Here is a 27086-nt window from a genome sequence, read left to right as displayed (position 1 = left end):
CCACAGTTTATTCAGGACATTTGGGCTGTTTCCATTTATAGACTACTGTGAATTGTGCTGCTATAAACATTCGTATGCATATACTTGGTGAGGAGCTGTTTTCAATCCTAGGAGTGGAATTGGTTGGTCACATGGCAACTCTATGTTTAACTTTTAGAAGAACTCCCAAACTGTTTTCCACATCAGCTGAACCATTTAACATTTCCACCAACAATGCAGGAGGGTTACAATTTCTCTATATCCTCACCAATACTTGTTCTCGTCCTTTTTTTTATTATTAGCATAACCATCCTAGTGGGTGTAAACTAGTACCTCATTGTGGTTTTGATTTAAATTTCACTAATGACTAATGATAATAAGCATTTTTTATGTGTTTGTTGACCACTAGTATATCTTCTTTGGAGAAATATCTATTTAAATCCTTTGCTCATTTAAAAAAAATTTGGATTGTTTGCCCTTTTGTTATTGGGTTATAAGAATCCTTTATACACTCTGGTTCCTAGATCCTTATCAGAATACAATTTGCAAATGTTTTCTCTCATTCTGTAGGTTATCTTTCCATTTTCTTGGTAATATTCTTTGATGCACAAAAGTTTTTAATTTTGCTGAAGTCAAATGTCTCTATTTTTTATTGTTCCTCCTGCTTTTGGTATTATATCCACTGCCAAATCCAATGTCTTCAATATTTACCCCTATGTTTTCTTCTAATAGTTTCATGGTTTTAGCTGTTATATTTAAGTCATTTATGCATTTTGAATTAATTTTTGGTGTGAGATAGAGATCCAGCTTCATTCTTTGGCCTGTGGATATCCTGTTGTCCCAATACCATTTTTTGAAGACACATTATTCTCCATTGGATGGTCTTGGCACTCTTTTGAAAATCAGTTGGCCATAGAGTATGGATTTATTTCTGGATTCTCAATTCTAGTCCATTGGTCTTGAAGTCTGTCTATATGCTAGTACCACATTGTTTTGATTGGTATAGCATTGTAGTAAGTTTTGAAATTGGGAAATGTGAGTCCTCCCAATTCCTTCTTTTTTGAGATTGTTTTGACTAGCTGGGGTTCCTTGCAATTTCATACAAATTTGAGGATTAGCTTTTCCTTTTCTGCGAAAAAAGCCATTGGAATTTTTATAGAGATTGCACTGAATTTGTAGATAACTTCGTGTAGTACTGACATCCTAACAATATTTACTCTTTCAATCCATGAACACAGGATGCCTTTCCATTTATTTGGTTGTTCGAGTTCTTTAAGCAATGTTTTATGGTTTTCAGTGTACAAGTCTTTCACCTTCTTGGTTGAATTTATTCCTAGCTGTTTTATACTTTCGGATGCTATTGTAAATGGAATTTTCTTAATATTCTTTTCAGATTGACCATTGCTGGTGTATTGAAACAGCTGACTTGTGTGTGCAGATCTTGTACCTTGAAACTTTGCTGAATTCATTTATTAGCTCTTGTAGCTTTTTGAGGATTCTTTTGTGTGTATAGGATCGTGTCATCTGAGAATGGAGACAGTTTTAATTCTTCCTTTTAAATTTGGATGCCTTTTATTTATTTTTCTTATCTAATTGCTCTGCATAGAAATTCCAATGCAATATTGAATAGCAGAGGTGAAAGTGGGCATCTGTGTCTTGTTCCTGATCTTAGGGGTACAGCTTTCAGTCTTTCACCATTGAGTTTGATGTTACCTGTGGGTTCTTCATAAATGCCCTTTATGATATCGAGGAAGTTCCTTCTTTTTCTAGTTTTCTGAATGTTTTCATCATGAAAGGGTGTTGAGTTTTGTCAATGGCTTTTTCTGGGTCATTTGAGATGGTCATGTAGGTTTTTTCCCTTCATTCCACAATGTGATATATTACATTGATTGATTTGCTTATGTTAAAACCACCCTTGCAGTCCTGGGCATATATTTTAATAGCTTTTAAAAAAATGAAGACATATATAAAGTGTTGCAAGAATATAGAAGACGTAGAATTAATTCTGCAGATCAGGGAGGATGGTATAGTGAAAAGGATGAGTGGAAAGAAGGAAGAGGAAGACAAACCAGCCAGTAAAAATCAGATAAGAAATGACCTTAAATGATATGGGAATGAAAGCCGTATCTTCAAGCAGAGACTTCTTTAATCCCAGATAGTTGAGAAGCCATATCCAATTTCCAAAGATCCAGATTCACTTTCCTTATTTATAAAATGAATAGATTATTTTGGTCTTGATTATCATTATTATTAAAATTATAATTTCTTATCTACTCATATCATAAGCCTTTCCTATGTAGTTACACAATTTGGGGACCATAATTTTTTTTTTTTTTTTTTTTGCGGTACGCGGGCCTCTCACTGCTGTGGCCTCTCCCGCTGCGGAGCACAGGCTCCGGACGCGCAGGCTCAGCAGCCATGGCTCACGGGCCCAGCCGCTCCGCGGCATGTGGCATCTTCCCGGACCGGGGCACGAACCTGCGTCCCCTGCATCAGCAGGCGGACTCTCAACCACTGCGCCACCAAGGAAGCCCTGTTCCATAATTTTTAATTGTTGTATAAGAGCCCATGGTTAGGTGATCACAGTAGGCATTTAGATTAGTCTTTATTTTTCATTATTTTTAGCATACTATGATGAACACAAAGTAGATTATCTATGAGACACCTTCTAGCTCTAAAATGCTGTGACTTCGTGATTCTATGAAATGGATACCACAGGTCCTACCCACAATTCCTAATCCTAGATGGTTAGAAAACCTCTCTACCAGATAACTTCCTTAGGTCTACCCTATTTCTCATGTCTCAGTTCAGACATATTGTCCCTTGTCCTGTCCTTGTGAAAATGGATAATAGTGAATCACCTGTTGCCTGTGGAAAGTTGTCTGTTCCTCAACTCACTTACACAATTCTCTATTACACATATCTAATCTGATTGGCTAATCTAGACAGAGTGGGGGGGGTGCCTCCACTGCTGGGTTCTCCAAGAGTATGTAATTCTGTGAGCTAAATATCCCACCTGAGGATAGATCGACCTCTTTTAGCTCAGCACACAGACATCAGGCATTTTTCAAATCACCTTCATTAGGAGATAAATAGGAAAACGTAACCAAAAAGAAAGAGATGTGTTTATGACAAGTGGCTTTCCCCGATGACTCTGGTTAGCACTGCCCGCTAAGCAGACAGACCCTGGCTCCTTTCCCCACACGCAGGCTGTTTTAAGCACTCAGAACCAGGTATAACTCTGTGGCGCATCCATTGTCCCAAGTTCACACCCAACGCTAAGGTGGCCTGGTTGGTGGGCACCATTTTCCCACCAGCTTCCTTTCTACCTGGGAGACATCCTTGGGGAGGCAATGCGATGGGGCTGGTTAAGGGTTTAGATTCTGAGCTAAAGAGAACCAAATTTAAACTCTGAGTCTATCACCTATCCCCCGTGTGGCACTCGGCAAGTCACTGAAGCTCTGTGGCCCTCAGTGTTCCTACCTGTAAATGAAGAATATCAGAGACTTCCTAATGGTCTAAGGAGAGATTTAAATGAGATACTGTCTGTAAAGTGCATAGCATGAGACTTAGCCTGTTGACAGTGTTAGTGTCTCTTCCTATTTTAAAGCTTTTGTCCTATATTATACTCATGCAATGAGTTTCCTTTCTGTCTGAGGTATCCCGAGAACCATCAGGTTCTGTGCAGAGCTGATGCACTGCACGTGTGGCAGGAACTAGTGTAGCTTGTCAAGCCAGTGTCCTGGTTGCCTGTGATGATCATGTATCTCAGGTGTCTCTAAAGAATGGACTTTCCCAAATCACCATCATTTCACAACAGAAAAATAATTTAAACCAAAGAGTAGCAGTAACTGTTCTCTTTTAGGAGTAATTCATTAAATAGTTATTGAGCACTTGCTTTGTACCAGGGTTATGATTTCATAAAAACACAAAATGAAAAACCATGATCCCTGATCTGAAGACATTTACAATTTAAGGACAGAAGAAAGTCAAGCTCGTGCAAAACCAGGGCAAGGTCATTGTTTCCAAGATTTGTGTTTCTGAACAGAGGAGTCCTTGTCTCTCTTTCAGCTTTTCGTTGTTAGAGTACCCCCTTCAAATCAGAACCCCTAGAACAAGACTAAATTGAATAAAAATCTTGTTAGGCAAGTGGGTGGTAGAGCTCCTAAATGAACGGAAGAGTTTCTAAATTCTGTACTCTTTTAAACTTACCCTTTTAAATTTTAGTGGTAAATGATGACTCATGGTGCACTGTTCACTGTCTGGCCCAAGTTAGAAACTTTGTAGTCATCATTAATTTCTCCCTGTCTTTCGACCCACATCCAGTTCACAAGCCAGTCAGTTCAATTCTAGCAGCAAAATGTCTCTTGAATCCACCCCTTGTGCTCCCACTGTCACCCTCAGCCTAAGGGCTCAGTTTCTCTCGCCTTGTCTGTCCAGTTCTCATGTCCGTCAGCCCATCCTGCGCGCCGCAAGCCAGGGAGCGTTCCAAGAGCCCTGGCTCAGGTGAATCACATCTCATCTCTAGATGTGCAACAACCTCACAGGTGTAAAATGCTAAAGCACCAATCAAGATTTTGAGAAATCACAAAGGTGAAAAGTACTAAAGGAAAGCGATGGGAAAATATCCTACCTAAAGAGGGAAAAAATTCACCAGATTCTTGGAACAATAGACCAGATTTCAACATTTCCTAGGCCTCTAGGAGTTTAAAGAAAGCCATCTTTTTTTTTTTTCCTGAAGTTTCTTTTATTTAAATCAGTGTTTTTCCACTGTAATTGTTAGTCTGAGGTAAATCAAATATAATTTTCAAATGCTTGTTCAAAAGTCTGACGGATCTCCTTGTCTTATCATTTTTTAAAACTAATGAGAATCTGCCTTTAGAAGGAAATAGCTTTGAGTACCACAACTGCTGCACTTATTTGATTTTTATACAACGCTGAAGAAGCCTTTAGTACCTTTCTAAGACTGAGCATTTATAATGGAAATGAAGAGTCTGCAGTGAAGTTACTACTTGACAATAAAGTGACATGGAAACAGCACAGTTGTTCTGTAGAAGAAGTCAGAAGACACCTGAGGGGTTTGAGCTCATCTAAAACATTTAAGGTGGACTTTGTCCTTCTGCTCAGGGGTTCAGCCTCCCTGTTTGTAATGTACCAATGAACTGCATCACTGATGCCATTCAGAAGACCCGTAAGAAATAGAGCATTTTAGAACTGACAGAGACTGGAGGCTTCATCTAGCCCAGGCCCCTCGTTTTCAATGAGAAGCCAAAGTTGGAAAAGGGAGCGATGGCCCCAGGCCACCCAACTAGTCAGTTTCTCAGATGGCCCCAATTGTCACCCTAGGCAGACTCCCCATGTGCTTGGCTGGTGCACATCGAAAGCAGCTGCAGAAAATAGCTGTCATGGTGCCAAATTCTTATCTGCTGGTGCCCTTCAGATCAGGAGGGCTGAATGCCAATGGGAACCGCAGAGTCTGTGAATTCTAATCCTGGACAGTTCTGGTCACAGGGTCTTAAATTTCCCTCCAGAGCAGAGGTTCTGGGTCACATCAGAGGGGAGTTGGAAAGCATGAGTGCATCCTGTGGGCGCATCTGAATCTGTGCAGATGGTTGGCGCTGTTTATAACCTCAGTATGTTATGATGGCCATATGATCAATCTACTCATTGTTCTATCCAGCTGACCTCACCATACAGATATATTTTAACAATCTATTCTCACATCCCAAAATGAGCTAGATGTGTTGCTTGTCGTGCAAATCAATACCTTGAAGATTTCAAAATTCTAAAAGGCCAATCCCTTTAGAGGAGAGCTGAAGCAGAATCACAGTTAAAGGCTTAGAATTGTCAGATTTAAGGAAAAATAAGGGGCTCTGAATGGTCAGGGACCCTTTGCACTTTCTCCTACGTGCTAAGAAGATGACTTTTCCCAAATGGTCATCTCAAAGTGGAGATGACGGTGATGCTGACACTGATACTTAACAGATGAACATTTGTTGATGACCTACGATGCCAGGCACTAAGTGTTTGACATTCACTGTTGCTTTGAACCTTCACAAACAACCCCATCAGGTAGGTTCTATTATATCTTCATTCTACAAGTGAGGAAACTGAGATTCAGTGATTTTAAGTCACCGGTAAGAGTCCGTGCTCTTCACCGCCATACTAGGCCCTAACGTCAGTCACTAGACCAGTATTGGAAGGCTTCCTTGACTTACAGTTCTTTCTGGGAAGCCCTTCCCCTGCCTTGTCCCCTGGCCTCACCTGTCAGCTCTCTGGGAAGCCCTCCATGGAGATCCAAGGTTGGGTGTTGTACCCTTCCTCCTGGAGGGCCATGTCCCCTCATAGCACACAGCACCCCATGCTTCAAGGATCAGCCCATTCGTCCACTTCTCTGTTCCTTTGCAGCTCTTTGAGGTGAGGCAAATATGTCATTCATTTCATTCATCCAACGCTGTCCTGGCTCATAGCTGATGATCCATAAGTGTTTCTTGAATAACTGGCTAATGTGGAAATTGACAATATGTTTCAGTTATCTATCGCTGAGTCATAAACCACCCCCAATTTAGTAGCTTAAAGCAACTGCATTATTATTATCTCCCACAATTCTGTGGATCAGGAATTAGGACAGGGCCCAGTAGAGATGGCTCACCTCTGCCATCTGTCCTCCATGGCCCCTTCATTTTCCATGAGATGCTCCCCAGTTGGCCCCGCTGGGATCATCCATCTCACTGATCTTGCCGTCAGCTGGGTCCTCCATTCTCGGGTGTAGACTCAAGGTTTCTGTCTCTCTTGTGTGGCCTCTCCATGAGGTCCCATCAGAAATGTGGTTGGAATTCTCACGTGGAAGCTCAAGGATCTCAAATAAGTACAAGCAGAAATGGCTGGTCCTTAAGGCTCAGGCCTGGAACTGTCAGAGAGTCACTTCCACCACCTTCTATTGGTCAGAGCAGGTCACTGGGCCAGCCCTACCCAAGGGCGTGGGCAATGGGGTGCCTGGTTCATCAGGGACCATCTTTGGTGATTAGATACCCCATCATCTAGTAGAATCAAACCCATCCCAGCCCAAGTCTCTAAAGAAATGGTGTCAGTCGAGGAGGACCAAGACAGAGAAGGTGGATAGCTTGGCCTATTCCATCACCACTATTTGAGGGAAAACCTATAATTAAAGCCCATAAAAGTTAGGGATTGCCAGAGAGCTCTGTGCATGTGAACAGCCAGCAGAACAGGGCCTGCTGAGGAACACCTAAGATGTTCTGTTTAGAACATAACATATAGTCTATATCCAGCAAGGCAGAGGTCTGAGATAGCATTAGAACCATGGTCTTTCCACCCCTTACAGTTCCCTCCTTTTCTCTGAGTACATTCAGTTTACCCATCTTGTCCCCTCAGGCTCCTGAGGCCTTGGTTTCCACCCCTTCAAGCACTGCCCTATGCAATTTTTTTTGCGGTACGCGGGCCTCTCACCGTTGTGGCCTCTCCCGCTGTGGAGCACAGGCTCCGGACGCGCAGGCTCAGCGGCCATGGCTCACGAGCCCAGCCGCTCCGCGGCATGTGGGATCTTCCCGGACCGGGGCACGAACCCGTGTCCCCTGCATCGGCAGGCGGACTCTCAACTACTGCGCCACCAGGGAAGCCCTGCCCTATGCAATTTTGATGCTCCTTAGTTGGATTTAGCCTGAGGAGTTTCTGCTATTACTTTTGCACAGATGATACTCCCTCCCACTGCCTGGCTCTTGGAACAGTTTCTTTAAGGATCATACAAGTCTCTTAGACTCATGTCACTGAGCTTTGTATTTTATGGGATCCTTTCTTTGCATTTGAAGATGATTGCTTCCAAGGCATTTGAGGATTCTCTGGGGTTTTGTTGTTTGTTTTTATTTCTTTTCTACTCAAATTATGCATGTCAAGGCATTTAGTTACTTTAGTAATGTGCCCAGTATAAGTTAATGAATATTATCATGAATAAACATATTTTTCCTTACTTGGCAAGCCTACAGATAAAAAAACTCTTTATTGAGGAATAGTGAAAATGATTCATATGTTTCCTTAAATAAATTTCTTCATTAGTATGATATAATGACTATGATTCTAATAAAGCCCTTGGATAATATTAATATATGGACAAAAGAAATGGGATTTTGCATCACTTTCCCTTTCATCTGAAAATCAGGTCCAGCCCTGAAGCTACAAAGGCTCAAAATTAAGAGCCTGTAGGAGACAGGAGAGATGGGTATGAGGCAGAAAGAGCAGGAAGCCATACAGTGATTCCTCTGAGAGCAGCCTTTATGGAACCAGTGCACACGCTGATCCTGCTGACTTTCCTGCTAGACTACAGTGGCATTGCACGGAGAAAGCCCTTCCCATCTAAGCTGTCATCCCAACCTCTCTAGAGCATCTTTCTGATCAAGTGTTTGCTCCTATATCCAATCTAGACTTGATCTATAGGCTCTTGACCTACTGAGATGGCCACAAAATCAAGAAAACATGAATCTTACCCATGAATAGGGCCTTAGGAATGATCTAGGCCCGTGGTTCCTAAACTTTTTTTTGCCTCTGATTTTCTTTTTACACTTTTAAAAGACCTTAAAGACCCTGAAAAGCTTTTGTTTATGTGGCTTCTATCTGTTGATATTTACTGGATTAGAATAGTCAAAACTGAGAGAAAACATCTGCTAATTCATAATGAACTAATTACATGTGAAAGCAAATAACATATTTTCAATAAAAATAACTGTTTTCCAAAACATTTTAATAGGAAAAGTGGCAAAGTTTTATATTTATGCACATCTCTTTAATATCTGACTTTGTAGAATGTAGCTGGATTTTCATTTCTGTTTTCTACATCAATCTGTTGTGATACGTTATTTTGATCGACACATGTGAAGAAAATCCAGCCTCACACAGATATGTAGTTGTAAAGAGAAGAAGTATTTTACTGACTACTTCAGGTAATTGTGGTTATTTTTTGATACTACACCAAGACTCCACAAGTATAATTTCTGAAAGGTTGGCTGCAATGTGAAATCTGAAATCATATCAACGAACTTTTTGTGTTGTTACATCAAAAACTATTTGTCTATCTTATGCTCCTAAATGAATTTGGATTTTTTGTCCCGTGGATAATTTTTGATATTGAGCATTATGATCTTTATTTTTTTAAGAGAAAACCAAATGAAAGTTTCTACTTAGTGGCAACAAAAAGAAAGGTCAATGCAGGAAAATTAGAGGTGGCATAAAAGAGCAAGGTGATAAAAGTGGTAATGGGGAATGATGGGAGAAATTTGCAGGAGGACTAAGGACATCTGAACTACTGTTAGAGGAAAGGAAAGAAATCAAGACTTCCTATTTTTTGTTTTCTTTTTTTTTTTTTTTTTTCCCCTCTCACCGCCGCGGCCTCTGCTGCCGCGGAGCACAGGCTCCAGACGCGCAGGCCCAGCGGCCATGGCTCACGGGCCCAGCCGCTCCGCGGCATGCGGGATCCTCCCGGACCGGGGTATGAACCCGCGCCCCCTGCATCGGCAGGCGGACCCCCAACCTCTGCGCCACCAGGGAAGCCCCTAAGACTTCATATTTTTTTTTAAATTAGCATTTATGGAACATTGCCCAGGTGCTTAATAGAATTATCTCATTTAATCCATTTTCAATACTGTCTGTGATGTAGGATGTATTATTCTTGTCGCACAGGGAAAAGGGAAAGTGCGTGAGGATGCAGAGCTGTGAAATGGTGGGACTAGACTGAAACCAGCTACATCTGACACAGCACAGTGCAATCTTTTAAGAAATATGAGTTTTAAAAATCCCAAAAATAATATATAAAATTTTTAACAAAGAAAAGTAAAAGATAAAACCTCTTGCTCTTTGCTCCCCACTCCTCCCCATTTCTACTGATGAGAGTAATAGTCAATACAAATACCATATTTTCACCAAACTGAAAGCCCCTGCTCTTAACTGTTCCACAAGCTTCTTTACCACAAGCAATGAAGGACACCAAACTTGATTCGTAACCCGTGTTGGTGATAGCAGAGCCACAAGGGCTGAGAAAATTCAAGGCACTAGTACTTTAGTGCTAATTATGTTTACACCATTACATGTAGATTTCAGGTTCTGGCTACTTCCTAGACCTTCTCAGAGTCATGGATTCCAAGGAGTTTTCTGGATCGTTTTTCACTGTTGTGGGAGAGAGAAGAAAAGAGAATACAAAGGGCAAACAGCATAGAAAAGGAGATGAATGGTGAATGCAAAGATGCAAGCACTCTGACAGTCCTCAGGTGGATAAACAGAAGTGCCCAGGGAAAAGAGAGTGGCCAGGTGACCAGTTACAAAGGCGACCAATCCTCGCCTCCTAGTGAATTCTCCCGGAAGTTAGATGCTGGGCAGTGAGAAGTCAGTTATGAGCTTACCTGTTTTTTGCCCTTCCAGACATTACTAAAATGAATTTCTTGGTTATCATTTTAACTCACTTCAAAAATATCAGCCAAACTACCTACCTATTATCTATTAAAATAGGATGTGTTCCACTTAGTTCTTTTTATAGAGGAGGGGGATGTCTTTCTTATTTATTTTTGACTTATGAAGCTTTTATTACCAGGGGAAAAGCTGTGCCTGTAAAAAAAAAAATATCCTCTGTAAAGTAACGGTCATTGTCAACTGTCTGCTGAAGGAGCCATCAGACTATTAAAGTTGTAACTTGAAGCTCAGTGCAAAAGACTATGCCCCAAATTACATCCACAACCAAGAGAAACGCCTAAATGTTTCAAAATTACAGTGCCGAAAGCATTTCTTTTAAAATATTCATCTTAGGAAGAGCCTGTGAAAGGGGATTTTTGTTCTCTTTGATTGAGTCAGTCTCACTAATAATAAAGCTTTGGTCCCTCAAAAAGCCCCCAAAGAGTATTTTTCAATTTACTCATTTGATTTGTTTATTCAGTACTTTTTACATTTCTTAAACTTTTTTTTCCTTCAACTTTTCTCTCACAGCAGTATAATCAAATTGAAATAACCCTAAGGACAAACTTACTTCTCTTTTTTTAATTCGCTGATTACCCCAGCCCCCAACTCCTATTTCTCCAACCCAAATCCCTAAAGGAAAATGATGAAGGGAAAAAATAAGGATGGTTTTGGGATGCCTTTCTACCACTTAGAGCTCACGATGGTCACAGTAGATCAAGAAAGGACTGGTTCAAGGTGCTTCAGGCCTCTCCCAACAGCAACCCTTGCCCAGAAGCTTGAGCAATTTGAACCGATTCATTGGGACTTACTAGAAACTGGCCCCTTTCTTCTTTTTTTCATAACATAATTCTTGACATTGGACTTTTTACAGAAACCATGGAGCAAAAAATTCTCGAGAAAGTATTTTTCCTTCTCTATAAATTATCAGATTATCAAGTGCAATAAAAAATGAGTTTGCAGAGAACAACATTCTGGGTATGTGAGTCAGTGAAAGCACCCCCTTATTTGGGATGGGAGCAGAGTAGGGGCAGAAAATCTGTGGGTTTGACCCTGAAGTGTCCTGAAAGAATATAATTATAGTAACAAAATACTTTTTATTTATGAAAATGTGCCCTAATATTTCCTTGTTTATTCAAATGCTTTTTCTTATCTGTATTCACCACAAATATAGTCTCTTTTTTTGTTTTCTTTTCTTTCTGTTTCTGTTTCTGCTCTGGTGGGGCACTTCTCTCTCACTGTTTTAATCCAGGCATTTCAAAACAGGACCTAGTCTTAAAGACCGGATTCCTGAAATGTCCCACCTGTTTAAAGTGTCCTCATTTGCCGAAGCCTCCCCTCCCTTTTCCTTTAGTTATCAGTCAGCCTTTACGGGCGTTGCTCTCTGCCTTAGAAGGGTTGCTTAAATATTATCACATTCATAACTGACGGCAATCTTCCAAGGTGGCCACTGTTATTACCCCATTTTGTAGACAGGGAAACTGAGGCGGAGTGGGGTTGCACAGGGTCACTAGTCTGGGGGGTGGCAGAGCTTGGATTCCAAGCTTGGTTCTGCAGACCTTCAGGTTCACCTTAACAAGATACAACAATGCCTCCTTTTCTCGAAAAGGACCTAATTTCCTGGAAGCTTTGGAAAAGATCTTGACTCAGAGCTGGCTTCGAGCAGACACCCCACCCCCAAGAAGCCTGGCTTCCAGTGCTTACAAAAGGCCCGAGTGCCTTTAACCACTGTGATAAGGTTTTCTGTCACTAGTTACTCCCAAGTTCTCCTTTAACCAGAGCGCCCTGCTGAAACCCCCTGCTGACTTCTGCCACTGAAGACTGGATCCCCACCGGGTATGAACAAAAGCCCAAGAAAATGGTGCCAGAAAGCAGTTCTCCGGAGCTTGGGTTCGGTTTAGTTCAACACAGGAAACCACGTTCCCTCACCTCACTCTCACCTCCTAAACTCCAGTTGTATATTCTCTGTCTGGGCAAGAAAACTGCCTTTCAATTTCATAAAATAATGGACACACCCCAAATCAGCCAGTTGTTTAGGTAGTTCTATCCTTCACACTTTTCTAAATTGTCTAAAGTTTCTACAAAGAGAATGCTCCTTTAAAAAAGACCTGTGTTTAGAAAACCATGTGATGGGTTTCCCAAGTTATTACTTCCTGCGAAAACTGCAGGTAGTTACGTCAAAAAGTCTATATAAACAATATTTGAAAAAAAGAAAAGCTCGACTAAAGTACAAATTGGCGCCTTGTATTGTGGTTTTATTCCGCCAGTTAGACCTGAGACCCATCCTTCACTCCCGGTATGTGGGCCTGTAGGGGGTTCTTGAACTACTTGCAATTGTTAGCACTGGTTTAGGCTGGAGAAATCGTCGTGTATGTGTGTGTGTGTGTGTAAAAGAAAAATGTGCACATATATTACTTTGAAGAGTGTATACCTTTCAACGTGGCTCAGGCCCCAAAAGATTCTTAGGGCCTAACAAGCCTCCAGTTCCTGCCTTCCAGTAACCCTTGCCTTGAGATGAATCATAGAAAGAGAGTTACGCTTGAAGTTGCAGTGGTCTACATGTGATCAACCCCCTCGGCCGACAATGACCTAATCCCCGTCCAGAGCCAAGAGGGCACCTTTAAATTAATTCCCAGACCAAACTCAGTCAAGGGCAACAAAGACCAAATTCGGACGCCCCAGGGGCACTCGGTTTTCACAACGCGTTTTATTATTCATACAAAAATAAATTTATTTACATTTGCTAATTACTGCGGTAGTGCGGCCTGGCGCAGCGGCGCGTTCCCCCGGGGTAGGGTCACTAGGTACGGAACAGCCTTGGCGGCCCGCCCCGCCGGAGGAAGAACGTGGACGCCGAGAGGCAGTGTTGGAGGCGGGGGCCACCCCAAGCGGGGAGGCCAGCTGGGGAAAGTCAGGAGTGGGGGAGAGGGGAGCTGCAAGTAGGTGTGGGAGGAGGGAGCAGAGGGAGGCGCCGAAGGAGACCCGAGCCAGCTTCAGTGGGGAGAGCCGGATGGGAGGCTCAAGCCTAGAAGGGGAGGGGGGAGACGGAAGCCAGGTTACGGAGAGATGGGCGCCTGGGGGGAGTGAGAGGCGTGACCGCACCTGAAAGCCGAACCGCCAGGGCCACTCCTGGCAAACCCAGCTGAGTTGGTCTCAGAAAGCGCGCCTCCACCTCTCCCCGAGCGGAGACTGCATCATGTGCCCGCTAGGAGGGCGCTGCCCCGTGGGATACAAACCTGGCCCAGGTGTGCCACACTCTCTTTGCAACTTAAAGACGCGCCCCAGGTGGGTCTCACGTGAAGACCTCCGTCTTTGAAGCCGATTGTCGAGAGCGCGATTACCTAACCGCGAAAGGCCTGGGCTGCGCGGACCCGTGCCATCACCCACGTAGATCTGGCTCAGCCTGGGAACGAACGCCCAGGCGGCTGCGCGCTACGCTCAGACTGCAGCGCCGGCGTTAGTCTACACTGCTAAAGCCCGAGTTTGGAGCTGGGTCCGCGTGTAAAGTGTCGTCGCCCAAACCCGCGGCAGCCTAGCCGTCCGCATCCTGCGATGACGGCCGCGCCGCGGAACCCTGGGGCTCTGCACCCAACAACCGCCACCTGTCGAGTTCACAGTCCCGGGGTGGAAGTCTAGGAGAATCCAATGGAACTGTCCTCCCATTCTTGGGGGTTCTCATGCTCTCTCCCTTCTCTCCCTGACTCCCAAACACAGTCGCTTAACCAATAATCCCTTCAAGTGAGTTCGAGTTCGATCTAAGCGGTAGTTCCACATAATCTGTTGGCTGCGGAAACTTCTTTGGTGTCAGAGTCGGGTCGTCCCGAGACCACAAATGGCCATGTCTGTAAAATCAAAAAGAGCATCAGATACTGGAGGAGAAACGACCATTTCAAACCGAAACCGCTCTCCAAACGGAACCCTGGAATATCCCCGGCTTTGAGTAGCTCAGATTTTATCAGTATTCTGGGAATCTGCGTGTCTTCTCTCTAAACTAAGACTTTAACTTTACTGTATTTTGATCACGTGAGACGGGAGGTGTCCGTCCATGCTGCCCTCACGATGATTCCGCGAAATTTGCATGAATTTGGAATTTTGTTGCTTAGTTCCCTTCCCCCCAACACACACACACACACACACACACACACACACACACACACACACCAATCAGCCATTCGCTCCAAATAGGAACTGGGATATGATCTTTCTCAAGCCTGGAGAATTGGCAGGTCGGAGAGGGACTTTCCAGACAAATCCCGTTTGGGGAAACCTCTGCTGTTCTTCAAGAATTGAAAAACCCAAAGGCTTTCGAAAAGAGATCGGCCTTCCCTCCTTCCTTTCAGAAAGTAAGGCTTGTTGATTCAAACCTGTCTGACGCTTAGCTGGAAAAAGCTAGGAAGGGAGATTTGCCAATCAATCTACAACGGGACAGAGGGCTCAGATGGAACTTAGATTTAGTCCGGAAGCAGGATATTAGACAATAGCTGTCACCGGGTGATGCAAACACAGAAGGGTGGATGGTTCTCCTCCACGAAAATGGCTGGCCCCTCCGGTGATCTGGGAGAAAGTAAACTGGCCACCTCAGCACCCATACCGGAAACCCCCTACCCCCGGTTTTCCCCAGCGGCCAGACTCTGCCCGGCACCCGGGAGCACGCCGGGCATCTCTCGGCCGCCCGCCCCGGGCCTCGCGCGCCGGGCCCCTACCAGGTTCACCGGGTGCACGTAGCCGTTCTCGTAGCGGTCCTCCTGCAGCAGCTGCCGCAGGTGCGCGATGTAACTGGAAGCCAGCCGGAGCGTGTCCAGCTTGGAAAGCTTGGTGTCGGGGGGCACCCAGGGCAGGCTGGTCTTGAGCCTGGAGAAGGCTTTGCTCAGCACGCGCATCCGGGCGCGCTCGCGGGCGTTGGCCGCGTTCCTCTGCGACTGCTTGCACTCGGCCGCCGAGCCCTTGGGCGGGAGGGGCTTCTTGCCACCGCCGCCCCCCGCCACCCCGGGCCGTTTCCTCTTGCAGCCTCCGGCGCCGCCGGCCGCTCCCAGCGCACAGCGCTCCTCCTCGCCGTCGGGGTCTTCCTCCTCCGCGGACGAGTTGTCACTGGGCGAGATGTAGCTGCGCTCGGCGCCGCGGAGGGGCGGCCTCTTGGAGACGGGGACCGGGTACCCGCGCTGCAGCTCCCGCAGCTCCATCTCCTCGGGGTCGCTCCCCGAGCTGGTGGACATCGCCGTGTCCCCCACGCCCCCGCCTTCCGCCCCCAGGCCAGTCTCGCGGCCTCCGCCTTCCGCTCCCTCGCGGAGGCGGGGGCCAGGCTGAACTCCGGTGAGGACCAGAGACCCGGGTCGGGAAGCGCGGAGCCCAGAGAACGAGCCCCGCCGCTGACCCGGGAGAGCGTGGCCGAGAAGTCGTCGCCCGGGCCCAGGCTCGGCGCGCACCACGGCGCGCAGCGCCTTTTGACAGGACTATTTATCTGTACTCCTCGGAAGAAACCACCCAGGGCAAAGAAGAGGGGGTTGGAAAGGGGGGCAAGCGGTGGGGCGGGGGCGTGGAAGGGGTGGGGACCATTTTCAGAGTGCAGAGGATCTGCTGGTGGGGGCGGGGAAGGGACGTCTCTGTTGAGCCGGGATTTGGGCCCCTGTCCCCGACGGACCCATCAAGTGCGAGATGACTGCGCAGGGTGAGTGAAGGAGGGGACCTTGTTCGTACCCATGTACCCATCCCATTTCCACCCCGCGACTGATCTTAGCGATGGCGAGGGTTTCCAGACACGTGGAAACCCCAGGATCGCGACCTCTGCTTCTTTCCCGAGTCTTTTCAGCAGAACAGTATTTTCCAAGTTCATCACTCATAACGTCTGACTGCCTATTCAAGCCTGGCCCGACAAAAGAGTAAAAGCAAAACAAGCAAGCAACACCAAACAGTCCGCGAGTTACCTCTCATCTCCCTCCCCTCCTTTCCTTTAACTTCGCTGTATGATTTACAGAGCGCTTTCATCTACATTGGTTCCTTTCCTTTTCAGACATCTGTGACTTAAATGTTATTATCTCCACTTTGCAGAACTTGAAGCTAAGCCGCAGAGATAGATATTAAATAAAGGACCCCAAATCAACAGGCTGGTAAGTAGAATATGGACTCAAAATCCGTGAGTAGAATCCCTGGCCCCTCGGTATTCCAGTCGCTACACGCCTCCCCGCCGCACAGCACAGATGCTTATATTTGCTATTTTTTGCTGTCTTGAGAGTTCCATGTGTTAATTTTGTTTTTAACACCACCGTGCGTAAGATAGAGGATCCTGTCCAGCGGTTGAGTTATAGTCTAGGGACTCGATGACTATTTTAGATGGTATGTTGAAGAGCGCACTCCTGGATGCAGGATGTAAGTCAACACAATCGTCCAAAGTAAAATACAAAAACAAAAAAACCCCGACAAAACGGCACCCAGAAGTATGCCCCTCAAAGGAGACAAACCATAACTGCGGTCTTATCGTTTTGTCACTCGAAGGGCCTTTGCAATACGTGGTCTGGGGATGTGTACTTCATTTTGGAAGTGGACACCAATGGCCAGCTATTGAATGCGTGCTGTGTGCCAGGCACTGCATTAGGCGCCCTGTGCCTGCCCACTGAGTAATTGAAACAAACACACAAAACCAAAACAACAAAATAATTCAAACCCTATGAGGTTGGGTTGGCGTTAGTTACTCCGTTCTGAGGAAACTGAAACTTCACACCCGAATTAGGTGTTTACTGTCCTTTCCCTACAAGCCCACAGCTTCCCAAGCTGAGCGAAGCTTAAGGAGAGACTGATGGGCAGTTAGCTGGGGACGGAGCGGGCAGAAGCCGCGGCTCCTCCAGCAGAACAAATGCGCCCGGCTCCATGCCTGAAGGGCCGCAACAGGTGGCTGGCCCGGGCTGACTTCATCACTCAGGCATCATCGTTCCACCTTCGTCTCCCAGGCCAGGCCTCCCCCGTGGGGGTGTTTCGCCAAACCCTTCCCGCTCGCCGCCGTTTGCAGAGGTTTTCTCCCGGTATATTTTGTCATTTGGTTGGGGGGCGGGGGTGGAGAGTAGGGGGAGGGGCTCCTTTGGGATCAGTTGAGTAAAAAGATCGCTCGCTCTCAGTTCTCTCTGGTCTGGGAAAACGCAGGGAATACTTGACAGAGCGTAGACATCGTTCCTGAAACGCTTGAACTTGACTCTAGGTGTGCCAGGTGAAGGAGAAAAGCAAAAAAAAAAAAAAAAAAAAGAGAGAGAAGGGGGAGCAAATAGATATAAAGAGAAGATCTCAGGCAGCTTTTTGCATTGCCTATTGATGACTTGAAGCTATCAGCATAAATACAGAGTCTCACACATTAGAGGCAGGCATATAGGTTTTAAAAATCGGGATTGTTTATACAGGTGCAGAACAAAGTCTTTTCTTTAGAAAAGATTAATGGCAGGGAGAGCGCTAGATTTTCTCTAAACAGTCGCAAAAACTGTACCCAGCCTCAACGCGAAGTGGGTCATGGCCAGTTTCTTTTCCTTGAAGGAACTGCCTGACCACAAGGATTCTTTTTTTTTTATATAGCTCTTTCCTTTTTCCTTCTTTTTTCTTTTCCCTCCCTCCCTCCCTCCCTCCCTCCCTCCCTCCCTCCCTTCCTTCCTTCCTTCCTTCCTTCCTCCCTCCCTCCCTCCCCTCTCTTCTTCCCTTTCTCCCTCTGATCTCTTTCAAGAAAGACAGCTATTTTCTCTATTTTCTTTTACCTTGTTTTCATTTCCCCTTTCACCCCATTTCTTTCTAGTTACATTTTTATTCTTTCACTCTTTTTTTCAAGTTGCAGACTCCTAATGAAGATTAAGAAATGTATCTTCATATACATTTCATGTTAGTATATAACTACAGTTTGCTTTAACAGGTTTGTAATGACATCTGACATTCGTCACCTCTTTAGACTTTCAAAATGCTTTTACTTTTCCTTCTCTCTCAGGATCACAAAAACCCCGTGAGCTGAACAGTGCAAGTATAACTATCTCTTTTGAAAAACCAGTCGTTTTAATTGTTTTGGCAAGTTCCCAAGTGAATATTGCAAACGAACATTGCAAATGAATAATGAAATCTTTACTTTTGTATTTTCTCTCAAAGTTTTATAAAATAAACTCGTATTTTTGAAAAGTTCTATATTTACAGAAAAGTCATAAAGATAGTAGTACAGAGAGTTCTCATATATTTCACACCCAGTTTCCCCTATAATTAATATCTTACATTAGTAAGGTATATTTGTCACAATTAATGAACCAATATTGCTACATTATGATTAATGACATTCCACACTTTACTCCTATTTCCTTTGTTTTTACCTAATGCCCTTTTTCTGTTCCAGGATCCCATTGTAATAATCAACCTTGATAGTCTGTAATTGATGATTTGACATCTTGAAGTCATGGGCCAAAACTGTTGACGTCCCTACCACCCCTGTGGTTTTATAGCACACAGAAATCATATTACTAACCTTCCAACTACTAAATAAAGAAGTGGTGGGGAGTTGTCTGGTGGGGATGTCCCCTACTTAGCGGGAAGCAAATACAGATGTTGGAGTTTGTGTTGGAAGGTTAGTACTTTTGTATTTTAAAAAAGCACATTGAAAGCAATTCCTATCTGCCCATGCTTTACAGCCTTTTATATTTGTAACACAAATATACAGTTGTCTGTGGTATATATTGATGATTTTGAAATTCTTTAAGATGTTCTCTTTAAGTATGCAGTGGGAGGTGGGGTTCAAGTTACAGTCTCAAACATTAATACATTTAATAATAATTAATAAATTAATAATCCTGGCTCTCCTGCTTATTAGCTGTATGACCTTTGGCAATTTACTTTTTCTGAGGCTTAGATTACTAATCAGTATAATATGAAATATCTAACTTGTTGTGAGGAAGGGGGAGTATGTGAGCAATTGCCCAGGCCACAGCCTGATGCACTGGAGAAAATCAATAAATCCTAGTTATTTTTATTACTATGAACTGCCTTGCCCAACATCACACACCTAATAAAGTGTCAGGGCCCAGAACTGACCCAGGTTTTGTACACCACGGCTTGATGTGGATTTCAGACAGCACAAGATGTTTCTTTGCTTTAACTGCAGGCTTCTAGGGTGTGAAGTGCATGGTCCCCTTGCCGGACATTTTCCACAGGCCTCATAAGAGACATCACTGAGGGAAAATGGATGGGACTGCATCAGAAACTTTCTTTCTCCAAGTTTTCTCACCATAAAGTCACAGCACTTCTCCAAGCCTCACTTCCCCTATTTGAAAACTGGGATAAAACTCCTAAATCAGCAACTGAAAAGGATTAAATGAGATTGTGGAGAAGCAGCACACTAAGTGTAACAGAGAAAAGGTGCTTAATTTGCTAAAATTAAAAAAAAAAGCAGACTTTGGTTTTTAAAAAGGGAGAATGAGGTGGATTATAATTACAGACCATAGAAAAGAAGGCCATTTAATGCCACCTTCCCCTTCCTCCAAAGTAAATACTGGGTAAGGAAGTGTAAAGTTGGTCAGGTCAAGTGGGTTTAGAGTTTGTTTGCGGGTGGGAGGTGGATACCAAGTCAAAGCATGTGGTAAGTAGGTGCTTAAGAAATGTTTGTTGTTGGAATGCATTTCCCATATGACTTTCCTGGTGGTGTCTCCCCAGAGCCTCCTGATGTTCTGGGTTTGTCCAGTTGGCTGAAGAAATTGCCCACACCTTTGACCTAGAAAAACAAAGAGTCTAGACCAGCACTGTCCAATATGGATGCCACCAGCCACATGAGGCGATTAAGCACTTGGAATGTGGCTAGTCATGTACAATATTGTAAAATACACACCGGATATTGAAGACAATATGAAGAAAAGAATGTAAAATATCTCACTAATATTTTTTTTAAATATATGTCAAACGATGATGATAGTTTTGATATACTGGGTTAAAGGAAGTATATTTTACCATTAAAAATAAATTATAAATTTTTACCGTTAAAAATTAAAAAAATGACTGTTGCTTTGTGTTTTTACAATGTGGCTACTAGAAGTTGGGAATTACAGATGTGGCTCGCATTATATTTCTATTGGATAATTCAGGGATTAACGAGGCAATTGTGCACTGAGTGTCTAGTGTTTGCTGTGGCAGGTGTTGGTGAGCCAGTCTCCCGCCCACTCGGAAGGCACATTCTCGTGGGAAAAAGCACCATAATGCGGGAAGCACACATTACAGCACGTCTGTTCTCACTAATCCCTGTCATCTCGCCTGCATCTCTCCACGTGTACCCGACCCCGTCTAATCCCTCCAGCCCTAGAACACGCTGAGAAACGCTTCCAGTTGGTTTGGATTTCCGCAGCTCGTTGCACTGGGAAAATTTACAATGAGGCGTCCATTCCCCAGGCAGGATGGCCACCCCGCGGACACCAACCAGGGCTCCAGTGCTCAGTTCGTCCGCCTTTTCAGAGCAACCCTGGGTACCGAGTACTACACCCAGGCCTGGGAGCTGCAAGTTCCGGGTTAAGCGGCGCGCACGTCACGTGGTATACGGGTCACGTGATATGCCGGCTCACGGGGACGGGGAGGGGTCACGTGGGGTGCGTAGGTTTAGGCCTGCCACGTTTCTTTGTCTCGCGAAGCCGGAGCTGGCTTCTGTTCCGGGGTTGTCCCCACGCTGCCTGACCTGGAAGGAAAGGAACTCCTGGCTCTTGTCTTCCCGCCATCCACGTGGTCAGGTATCTGTGGGAAGAGTGAAGCTCGCGGGAGGAGTCCTCTGTCACCCAGGACACAAGCGGCCCTCCCCCGCTCGTTTATCCAAGATTTGCGGCCAGATTTTTGCCTCCTTGGAGCCCCGTGAGGCCTTAGCCTTAGCGTTTAGACAGGCCAGGGCTTGGACACATCAGGTTTGCAGAGGCTGAAGGTAGAAAGGCCCGAGTTAAGAATGAAAAAGGAGCACACAACATTGTTAATCAACTACACTGTAATATAAAATTAAAATTTTTAAAAAATGAAGAAGGAGAGAGGAAAGGTGATAAGACTCAGAGACCTCATCTCTGCCATTTAGGACAGAAGGAAAAAAATCATCATTGATCGTCTTGTCAACTAAAACGCAGGTGACTTTGAAAAGGATTTTTGTTTTTTTAAAGCAATTTGTGTCGGAGCCAATGCCAAGGCGTAACTGTTCTGCAAACCCCAGATAAGGAATAGAAAGCTGCGGGGCTTCTGCAAATGACTTTGAATGCTCCATTAACAGAGATAAGCAGCTCCACTCTCAAGAAGAAAAGCCCCGTGGCGCAGCTTCCAGAGGCTTGTCTGCAGAATCCCTGGACTTCACTCATTTGGAGGATCCTGAAGGGCGAGCTGGGCTGGGCTGTGGCTCATGGGTCTGATAGCAATCTTATTTTTAAAAATCCCACGAGACAGCCTTTCATTCTTAGGCAAAAGCTAAGAAACTCTGTCTTAGAAGTTTTTTCTTTTACTGTTGATTTTTATCGGCAGTACTTCGGAAGTGTGAAAATACGCCATTACCAAAACAGCCCTTGAAATGTAGCACACAGCTCTGGTTTCCAGTATGTGGTCCCAAGCCTTGGATTTAATTGTGGAGTTAACCTGGGAGAGAATGACATTCTGCCATGTGGCACGTACTGGAAAAAGGCCCCTCTGCTGTGGACATTAGGAGATCTCTGCCTATCAGCTCCGTGGCCTTGGGCCACTTGCTGGCCTTGGAGCTGTTTCTCTGTTTGTAGCCCACCTCTCAAGTGGTGACAAGGGTCAACAAGATTGCCCGGCAGCGCGCAGGCTCTCCTGGAAAGTGTAGAACATGGTACAAGGTCAGTTATTACATTATTGTCCTCATTCTCTCTCCTAGGGGCTGATTCTTCTCCTACCCCCTCACCCAGTAGTCGGCCCTGTGCAGTGTCACTCTCGTTTTAGTAGCCCTCCACCCTCTACCCCTTTCCCCGCAGTGCCTCATCCCCTATAGAACATCAAGTGAAAACAAAATGCCGCCTGGCGCCAGAAGGAAGTTCTCTTGTAATAGATACTTTGTGGTGTCAGAGAGAAGGGATTCTGTGCACTTTGTCAACCGGTCCCTTAAAATCTTCTGTAAAAGGGGGCCTGGCTTATTTACATACAAGTTTTGCTTCCCTAGCCCCAAGCCCTTTTAATCTCCAATTCTGAAGTGAGCTCTCATAACGATCAGAGAACAGGGAGGTGTTGGGGGCAATGTGCGCACTTTTTCTTGATGTTTTTTTTTTCATTTGGATTATTTGTGCTGCTTTGCCCAATTAGCAAGGATAATGAGGCAATTAGCTTGCAGAGGAGGCTGCTACGTTTTCGCTGTAGGTTTCAGTCTCCAAGAGAACTCCTTGAGGATGTTGGAAACAGAATTGCATAAGATATCCTCATGCCGGTTTCATCACCCTGCCCCCACTACTTAGATTGCCACATTCAGGCAACTTCCTTTTGGCAAGACAGTCGAGGAATTAAAATAAACAATAAGAAAACGAAAAGACTAAACGGTCAACTCAATAAAGGCGGAGACTGAGCCTTGTTCAGCTGGGTATTCCCAGATGCCTAGCACTACCTGTGAAAGGTACTACCTAAATATTCGGTGAGGAAAATCATTTGCGAACACGTGAGCACAATCCAGTATTCACCCATAATTAACAGGAGACACACACTGAAGCCATTATTTGCCCTTCATTTAACCAGCTGAGTCCAATGTGCTCTACCCCACTATCAACCCTTACAGAGATCCAGTTCCATTTCTCATTAACTGAATGGATAATATATAGCTGTGATCTATATCATAATGTAAGAGATGTCTATGTACTTACACTATACTTGCCACAACTCCAGAGTTCATCCTAAATAATTGAAGAGTTACGTGTAATGTAAACATCCCAGCAATAAAAGAGTTCTCCTTATAAAAATGAAACCTGGCTTTAAAAACTGTAACTGCTCTTCCTGATTGGAAGAAAATCAGAACTTTGATACAATTTCAGGGGATCACAGATCTACACAGCCTCCGATTAAACCTTTAACATAGAGTAAGGGGAGAATGGAGCCCAAAAAGGCCCACCCATTTAATGGGTGAGTAGAGAGGGGGGATTCAGAGAAAGAAAGACAGTCATCAGAGAGGTGAGAGGAAACCAAGAGTAGTGTTTTTGAGAGCAAGGGAGGGGTTTCCGGAAATAATGGGTGGGGACTTCCAGTTGAAGTGGTATGGTAAGGTCACATTTTGAAGCTTCTCTTGTACTCTAAACACATGGCAATACGAGTTAAAGTGTAAAAATAGGAAACTAAAAAGACATAACCATGTTCAGAAGCAAGAAAAATACCTCTGTGGACTAGGAGTAGAACAGAAACCGAAGGTTGAGTGGGGTCGAAGGTCCTGGCAGATCCCTGGTGGATCCTCCAGGCAGGAGCATCCAGGAGTTGAGTTCCTTTGCAGAAAGGGGGGACATAACTGGCCCATGCGAGGAGGGAGACTGGCCTGTGTCACTGCCTAAATTAGGATTCTGGAGCAGGGCTACACCTTAGTGAATGCAGCCACTAGGGAAACAAAAGAAAGCAAGCCCAGTCAGCGTATTGGCTCTGGGACTGGATCACTTTCAATTGTTTTTTTCTCTTAATTGTGGGTCACCGTTTCCCGCTTCTTTGCATGCCTGGTGACTTTTGTTTGGAGGCCAGACATTGTGAATTTTGCCTGTTGGGTGCTGGATATCTGTGTTTCCTCATAAATATTATCGATCTTCGTTCTGGGATGCAGTTAAGTTACTTGGAAATAGTGTAATCCTTTCCAGTCTTGCTTTTAAGATCGGTAGAAGGAATCAGCCGTGCTCCTTCTGAGGCTAATTTTTCCCTCTACTGAGGCAAGACTCTTCTGAGCACTCAACCTAAAGCCCTGTGAATCGTGAGATTTTCCAGTCTGGCTGGAGCAGGTATTATTCCTGGCCCTGTGTGAGTACCTGACTCACACCTGACTTTAATCTTTTTTGGTGGGAATTCCTTCAGCTTCAGGTCGTTTCCTCTATGCTTGTGCTGATCAGCTGAAAACTCCGGAGGGACCCTCTGCAGATCTCCGGAGCTCTCTCTCTGTGCAGCTCCCTTCTCTCCGGTCCTCTGTTCTGTGAATTCTAGCTGCCTCGTTCTCTCTGCTCTCTCAACTCTGTCTTCTCCACTCAGGGGGCCTGCCTGGATTCTCCCTTTCTGCTCCTCAGCCTGGAAACTTCTTCGGTGGCAACAGCTGGGGCAGCTGTAGCAATGACAGGGCTTTTCTTGTTTGTTTCCCATCTCTTAGGGTCCACTGCCTTTTACTGCCTCATGCCCCGTGTTTGGAGAACCATTGTTTCATACATTTTGCCTGTTGTGTGGTTGTTTCAGGCAGAGAGGTGAGTCATCTCTGGAAGTCAATTTTGGCCACAAGTGGAAGTCTTTAGAATTTCACCTTAGTAGGAAACTAGGTTTTTGTTTTGTTTTGTTTTTAAGGGTTAGAGTTGCTTAAGGATGCTTATATTTTGAGGAAGAAATTAAAGATATTAAAAATGTGAGAAACAGAAGGGAATAGTGATGGGCCAATTTCCCACAGGAGGTGGAAGGAGATGGGGGGGTAGCTTTGACGAGCAAAAGATACACCTCTTTGCCTGAAATGAGTCAAAAATCAATAATGTAGGATGCCACCGTAGGTCAGGAGAGGTTTCTCATGGGAAGAGGTTAGCCCCTGATGGGCTTTGTTTGCTCAGTGGAGTATACCTTAAGGTTATTAGTGTAGGATAGGTGAATAGGCATGAGGTATACAGGTTAACAGAAGTGGGAAATGTGAGGAGCAGCCATTTTGGAGAATGGAAGAAAGGACCGAGTAGGTGTAAAGAAAAGTCTTTCAAAGCAGTGTTAAGGGCCCTGATAAGGTTGACGTATTAACAAATGTGAAGTTTTCTAGCACAGTGGTTGATATGTAATGGTTATTAGTTAGAAATAGTTGAATCTTGATAATAAGATTCCCTGTTTACATCTCTGGTAACAAGAACTTGCAAGGATAAGCCACTAATGGGTTCCTTAGGTTTTGACGAGGTAGAGAGGCAGTTTAGGAAAGTGGAGTTTAGGGGAGATACTCTTAGAGATTTAGATGAGGCTTCAATAGTTGGAGACCCATGGTATGAAGGAGGAAGCAAAAATGAAGGCATATTTTATTTTTTTTCTTTTGGGGTTAGTGGAAAGGATTTGCAGACACAGTACCACTGTGTTGTGTAAGTTTTGAAATAGACATTGACATAGAATACAATGTGGAAGAATACAAAGTGGAAGAATCCATATATTTAATTATTATATATTATTTATTTTTTTATTGAGTATCTATTTCTTATATTTTTCAGTTGTGCCTTGGCCTTACATCCAAAATACATAAGTGCATGCATACGTGCATACATACACATGAACTATACTTCAAAATTTAGGCTACCTGGAGGTATTAGCAGACTTCTTTCAATATATCCCACAGCAATTTAGAACACAGCAAATATTGGGTATTTTAAATCAATGCTAGGCCCCCTGATTTCTTAATATTAGCCATAGGGCACTCACTGGCATGCAATATATAGTTTAATGGGGAAAAAAGGTAGAGTAGGTCAGGTTTGTCCCCAACTGCCCTTATCTTCTCACTCTTCACACTAAATTTCAATATTTACCCACATTTTACAATAAAGGTACCAAGGTTAAGAGAGGTAAAGTCCCTTGCTGAGAGATAGTTGAAGGGGGAACACAGAATTCCAGACTAGGCGTCTAGCACTCTGGTTACCATATCATGCCCATGATGGTTAATTTTGTGTGTTGGTTTGGTATAGGTCACAGTTCCCAGATATTTGGTCAAACGTTGTTCTAGATGTTTTTGTGGAGGTATTTCTTTTCTTTTCTCGCTCTCTCTCTTTTTTTTTTTTTTTTTGGATGAGATCCACATTTAAAACAGTAGACTTAGAGTGAAACAGATTATCCTCCTTAATGTGAGTGGGCCTTATCTGATCAGTTGACTGTCTTAATAGAAAAAGACTGACCTCCCTAGAAGAAAAAGAGGAGATTCTTCCAGGAGACCACCTTCAGACTTGAACTCCATCTCTTCCTTCTGTGTCCAGCCTGCTGGCCTACCCTGCAGATAATGTTTTTAGACAAAGACTGTTAAATCCTAGAGAATTTGTAATCAGGATCATGTATAATATCAGGCATTTATAAATTGGGAGTGTTTAAATTATAAAGAGATAGTGAATCTCATAGTTCTTGATATTTAGTCCTCATTTTAGAAGTCATGGAAAAATTAGTCTAGCCAGGGAGGAAAATGCCCCAAGTAACTATAAAGTAGCAACACATTGACTTTTCATATTGTTTTGATATTACTGTGCTACTTGGTTGAAAAATACTGACCTTAATTAAAAATTTTTCTTTACAACCATTGTTTGGATGGATATAACCATTGAATCTTTTCCTTTAATAGAAATATAATTCTCATACCATAAAATTCACCCTTTACAAATATGCAATTCAGTGTTTTTTAGTATATTCACAAGGTTGTACAACCATTACCATTATGTATTTTCCAAACATTTTTATAATCCCAGAATAAAACCCCATAATGATTAGCAGTTAACTCCTCACCTCCTGGGATCTCTTCTGCAGTTTCTGGAAACCAC

General features: G+C 44.2%; 1 protein-coding gene and 1 long non-coding RNA gene across 4 annotated transcripts; one reads left to right on the top strand and one right to left on the bottom strand.

Annotated features, from left to right (window-relative positions):
* Positions 1 to 13120: 13120 nt before the first annotated feature.
* Positions 13121 to 16020, bottom strand: MSC (musculin). Its single transcript, XM_029222862.1, has 2 exons — positions 15132 to 16020; positions 13121 to 14270 (listed from the first exon to the last, which is right to left on the bottom strand). Exons 1-2 carry the CDS (start codon positions 15639 to 15641, stop codon positions 14184 to 14186), a joined length of 597 nt encoding a protein of 198 aa, XP_029078695.1. The 5' UTR covers positions 15642 to 16020; the 3' UTR covers positions 13121 to 14183.
* On the top strand, positions 16000 to 20409 carry LOC114895447. 3 transcript variants are annotated; one of them, XR_003793553.1, is made up of 5 exons: positions 16000 to 16093; positions 16474 to 17441; positions 18773 to 19000; positions 19535 to 19788; positions 20083 to 20409. It is a non-coding gene; the product is annotated as an uncharacterized LOC114895447 (long non-coding RNA). The 3 variants fall into 3 exon arrangements; XR_003793552.1 differs by having other exon boundaries at positions 16006 to 16532; positions 17178 to 17441; XR_003793551.1 differs by having other exon boundaries at positions 16006 to 17441.
* The last annotated feature ends 6677 nt before the right edge of the window (positions 20410 to 27086 follow it).

The sequence above is a fragment of the Monodon monoceros genome, unplaced genomic scaffold (assembly GCF_005190385.1).
Source record: "Monodon monoceros isolate NGI ecotype Baffin Bay Population unplaced genomic scaffold, NGI_Narwhal_1 Super_Scaffold_14, whole genome shotgun sequence".
Lineage (NCBI taxonomy): Eukaryota > Metazoa > Chordata > Mammalia > Artiodactyla > Monodontidae > Monodon > Monodon monoceros.
This window is presented reverse-complemented; position numbering and strand designations above follow the sequence as displayed.

Bases quoted from the DNA above. Each gene is read 5' to 3' on its own strand.
- MSC (XM_029222862.1), bottom strand. From the start codon at position 15,641: ATGTCCACCAGCTCGGGGAGCGACCCCGAGGAGATGGAGCTGCGGGAG. The intron at 14,271-15,131 runs GTAGGGGCCCGG...TTGATTTTACAG, and splicing joins ACGTGCACCCGGTGAACCTG to ACATGGCCATTTGTGGTCTC.